At 39.2% G+C, this 4780-nt stretch overlaps 1 protein-coding gene across 1 annotated transcript; it reads right to left on the bottom strand.

Moving 5' to 3' along the window:
* Positions 1-3545: 3545 nt before the first annotated feature.
* On the bottom strand, positions 3546-4568 carry LOC121438993 (melanoma-associated antigen B5-like). The gene has a single exon (XM_041639491.1). It carries the CDS (start codon positions 4566-4568, stop codon positions 3546-3548), a length of 1023 nt encoding a protein of 340 aa, XP_041495425.1.
* Positions 4569-4780: the final 212 nt, after the last annotated feature.

The raw sequence follows: 4780 nt of genomic DNA on the forward strand, positions 1-4780 counted from the left end.
GTGTGTGTGTCATGCATTTTGGAATTCAGTGTACCTTTTTCCATTATTTGGGTCCTGGGGATATAATTGAGGTTACTAGGCTTGTCATACACCTTTATCCACTAAAACCTGTCATTGGCCCTGACAACATTTTTAAAATATATACTCCCAAGATGGGTATTAATGATGATAGTTCTATTTGCATAAAGCTCCATGTTGTTTTCCATAGTGACTGCACTAAGATGCATCTCCACCAAAAGTATATTAGTGTATTATCCCTTGTTTTCCTCACCTTTGTGAATACTTGCTGTCTTGCCTTTTCATGATAGGCATTCTAACATGTCAAAGATTCATGGTTGTTTCGATTTACATTTATTTGAGGACTATTGATGTTGAGTATCTCTTCAAATACCAGTAGCTCATTTGTATGTTTTTATTGGAAAGATATGTACTGAAGTTATTTGTCCAGTTACACATTACCTTTGAACATAACCTAGAAATAAATCCACATATGCATGGTGCCCTAGTTTGCTTTTTGTTCTTCTGCTAAAACACTTACTAAAATCAACTTGGGGGAGGCAAGTGTTTGTTTGGCCCATACATTTGGTCACAGTTAATCATTGAGGTCAGTCAGGACAGGAACTCAAGCAGGAACCAAGGCAGGAACCTTGGGATAACACTTCTTACTGGCTTGCTTTCCATTGTTTGCCCAGTCTGCTTTCTTATCCACCTCAGGACCATCAACCAATGGATGATACCATATACAGTAAGCTGGGTCCTTGCATCTCTATCATTAATCAAGAAAATGCCCTACAGACAGACATAACATTAGGCCAATGTGATGGAGTAAATTCCATGGCAGAGTTTCCTTTTCTCAGGTGACTCTAGCTTGTATCAGGTTGACAAAACTCACCAGCATGTGTGGTCAAATAATTTTTAATAAAGGTAACAAGAATAGGCAAATTCTAAAGTCGTTTAAATAAGGGTTATTGGTAAATGTGAATATACATTCAAAAGAGTGACACTGAGACATTGCCTTACATTATATAAAAATTATCAAAGTAATTTACTTAAATTTGAAGGTTCAAAGCTGGGGGAGGAACCCTCAGAAAATACAGAGAAAAATGAACTTAACATTGTGCTTAGTGTTAAGAAAAAAAGAGGGGCTGCTATGCCGGTGCAAAGAAGTCCAATTAAGTCAAATCAAACCAAATCAAAATGCCCATCGTTTTATAAAGCACAACACTCTCGGGTGGCCAAGCGCATGGTGGGGAGACTGGACAGCTGGGAGCACATGCAAACCTGGAACAATGTGTTTCTCCTCTGGGAGCCCACTTAAATACCCCGTGGGAGTGGTCCTGTCCCAGGGAGGGGTCAGGACCTGGCATGCAGAGATTTGGAGTCCAGAGCAATGCAACTACCAAGCCAGGAGTGCTGGGATGGATGCCAGGGGCTGGAGGCTATGCTCCAGACTTAACATTTAGCAATGTTCATTTGAATGTGACATGAAAAACTAAAGTATGAGCAAACAACTATGCCTCATCAAACTAAAATGCCTCTGCAGAGAAAACAAAGCAGCTCATATTTTACTAATTTCTAGAGGGGACAGTTGCTAGTATTAGGTCTCTTTCCTTTTTCCATTTACTGTTTTACAATTTTTATTGTACAATTCCCATGTCTGTATAAACTGTTGCTTGATTTAAACTACTAAGTATGTTATAAGGACCATATCTCTTATATATGCTGCAAATATATTTCTGCACATTTTCTTGCATTTTGATTCCATTATCCAACCTTGTTCTTTATTTTCAGAAAGTTGAACTTGAAGAATACTATAAAATTCTTTATTTCCTTCACGTCTGACCTTCTCCCCTCTTGATTCCTGTCTCCTACTGAGGAAAAACTTGAATGTAACTGTCTTCTAGCACAGGAGGATAGCTTCCTCAAGAACTGGACACTGGAATTGTTACACTGTTCACCTTGTACTCCCAGCCTTCAGACTGTACAAATTAAACTTTTGTTAAGACAGTGTCCCCACCAAACCTATTCCTGCACCCACTTTGTTAGGGCAGCCAGCACAGACTTTAGGGGATTTTTCTGTCAACTCTGAGGCACAGTAGATGAACACCGGACAGTTACACACCATTTCTACAAGCACAATTACTCCACGACCGAGGATAAATGGAATTGATCTCCCATTGGTGACCTGCTCTTTCATAAACATCCAAAATACTTTGCTCTCAGAATTTCTACTTGGTCACACTCATTAGAAACACCTTCATCATTACCCCCTTTTCACATTACCTTATTAAGGCTTAAGGATCTACATCATTTTACTGATGTAACAAGTTCAGAATTCAGAATTCTATGAGGGGAAATTAATATTCACTTGCAAATAAAAAATTAGTTTTCTCCAACAGAGTCTCACTGGAGAAACAAAAGACACTTATGTGATGGCTACATGCCCGGTAGTAGCTCGCCAACAGAAAATGAACTCAGTGGCAACTTCGGAACTTCCTTGTCTCATAATGTCATGTCAGGGCTCTTCCTTAAAGTATATTCTTAAATTTTTATTTTATTTATATATTTTTTTCTTCTCTCAATCCTCCATGTGCTTTATGCATATATTATGACATGCAGTTTAGTGTTTTTATGGAATTACTGAGTGTGCAAACAAGTGACTCTCTGTTTCTTGTGCCATGTCTTGGGAATCTTTTTGTTCTGGTTTATCAAATTCTAATGTGCTAGTTTTTGTTTTTAATCATATTATAATCCTATAGAAGTCTGGTCATTTTCTTGTACTTTTATTTGTTTTATTCTTCTCTCATACATTACATTCTGACCCAAAAGCATTTCCCCTCCCTCCACATCTCCTAGTCCTTCCCCTACTCATGACTTTCCCTAAAGCCCAGATCCACTCCTCTTTCCCTTCAAAAGAAAAAAAAAAGGTCTCCCAAGGATATAGACAGAGGCTTATCGCCTTTAATGAGAGACAGAGAGAAAATAGTTCTGAATGGGAAGAGAGGTATGGAGGAGGGAAGGAGGGGAACTGTAATCAGGATATGTTGTATGAGAAAAGAATCTATTTTCAATAAAAGGAAAACAATCTAGGTTTTTCATCTTATCATCCCAATACTGCTACATTTCCTAACAGAAAAGATATGTTCATGGAGTGGTTACTGAGCCAAGTGTAGCAGTGCATGCCTATAATCCCAACACATGGGCTGGGAAGGCAGGGCTAAGTTAGAATCCAGTCACAGGTACATGGCAAGTTCAAGATCAGTCACATGAGAACATGTCACAAAAATAAAAAATAAACAACACAAATTTCAGTAAATGACAGTCAACAAATGAAGTCTAATTAATAAACATTTAATTTCTTCTATTGTTTTACAACTACCAAGGAGGAACGTTTTAAACATCTGACTTCATCAACGAGAACAAAAACAATGACAGAAAACAAGTCTTACTCATGCTTTAAGCTTTCTCTATCCCTTCTTTGAATTGCCATGTTTACTGTGAGCTGCTTTCATGTTTTCAAGAAAATCCTTTTAGTGCTGCTACATTTATTTTCTGGGGAATAAAATATCTCTAAACTTCGGCAGGGGAGTAAACAATGGGCATATCTCCATGGAAAGTAGACTGCTTTTGGAAGTTTTAGGACTGACTTCCTGGCTGCTTTGATTCTTCTTTTGCTCCTCTTTTAAAGCCGCTTCGTAATGATCCTTGAAGTAACTATACGAGATTTTATTGATTTTGGCCACAAACTTTAGGACAGACATCTCGCTGGTTTCAGCGTATGCTTTGGGACCCCACAGGAACTTATAGCATGGAGGATCACTGTTGGCCACCTGCTGGTATTCCAGGTACTTCAGCTTCACCAAATCTTGAGTGATGAGCTTCCGGGGCTCTCCATAAATTAGGTGCTTCTTCCCAGGATACACACCCATAGATCTCAGCATTCTCCACATATCTTCTTCATCCACAGAGTAGTCATTCATTAAGATCATTCCCAGGACAGTCATCAGAAAACCAGTCTTGGGCAAGCCCTTTCCAGGACGAACCCTCCCATTATTGGGAAGTTTCAGCTTGCTGATAAGATCGTACACTTGCCTGCTCGATTCAACTTCCCTCAGTTCAACTGCATAGATATCTGCAAGCCTCTCAGCAGTTTTTCTGAGGATCTCAGGGAAGTCATTGATTTCCTCCTTACCAATAACTGCCATCATATCTTCCATTGTAGTAAGCTGCTTAATTTTGTAGTTGTCAAGGAGAAGCTGACACAGCACAAAGACTTTTCTGGCTAAAATATCTTGCTGGCGATTAATGAGGGGGAAATCCCCAAAAAGGTTGTCATCATCATCTAGATCACCAAAGGAACTTTCATCTGATATGTTGAAAGAAAGGATATCCAAAGGTATGTTGAAAATACTTTCTTTCTCTGGCATGTTAAAGGTACGACAAGATTCAGGAGAGGACTGTTCTGGTGCCTCTACTGTTTCCTGTGCACCTCCAGAAGCCTCAGGAACATTTCGAGCTCTGCGCCGTCTCCCACGGGCATTTAGTTTACTCTTCTGACCTCGAGGCATGATGACTGATTATGGGGAATAAAGCAAGAATAAGAGCAGGATTCTGAATATTCAAGTACCTAATGGAGACAGAAGAAGGTGGTATGAACAGCTTTATCAGGAGATGGCCTCCTTTTGTTTAATTCTCCCTCTAAAGGTTTCTATGAAAATACTGTTCTAGGAACATAGAGGGTTTCTGTTTTAATTGGCTCATACTCGGTGGTATAAGATAA

Source organism: Microtus oregoni, unplaced genomic scaffold, assembly GCF_018167655.1.
Source record: "Microtus oregoni isolate MIOR12 unplaced genomic scaffold, Mior012 000059F_ref0000304, whole genome shotgun sequence".
In the NCBI taxonomy this organism is placed as follows: Eukaryota; Metazoa; Chordata; class Mammalia; order Rodentia; family Cricetidae; genus Microtus; species Microtus oregoni.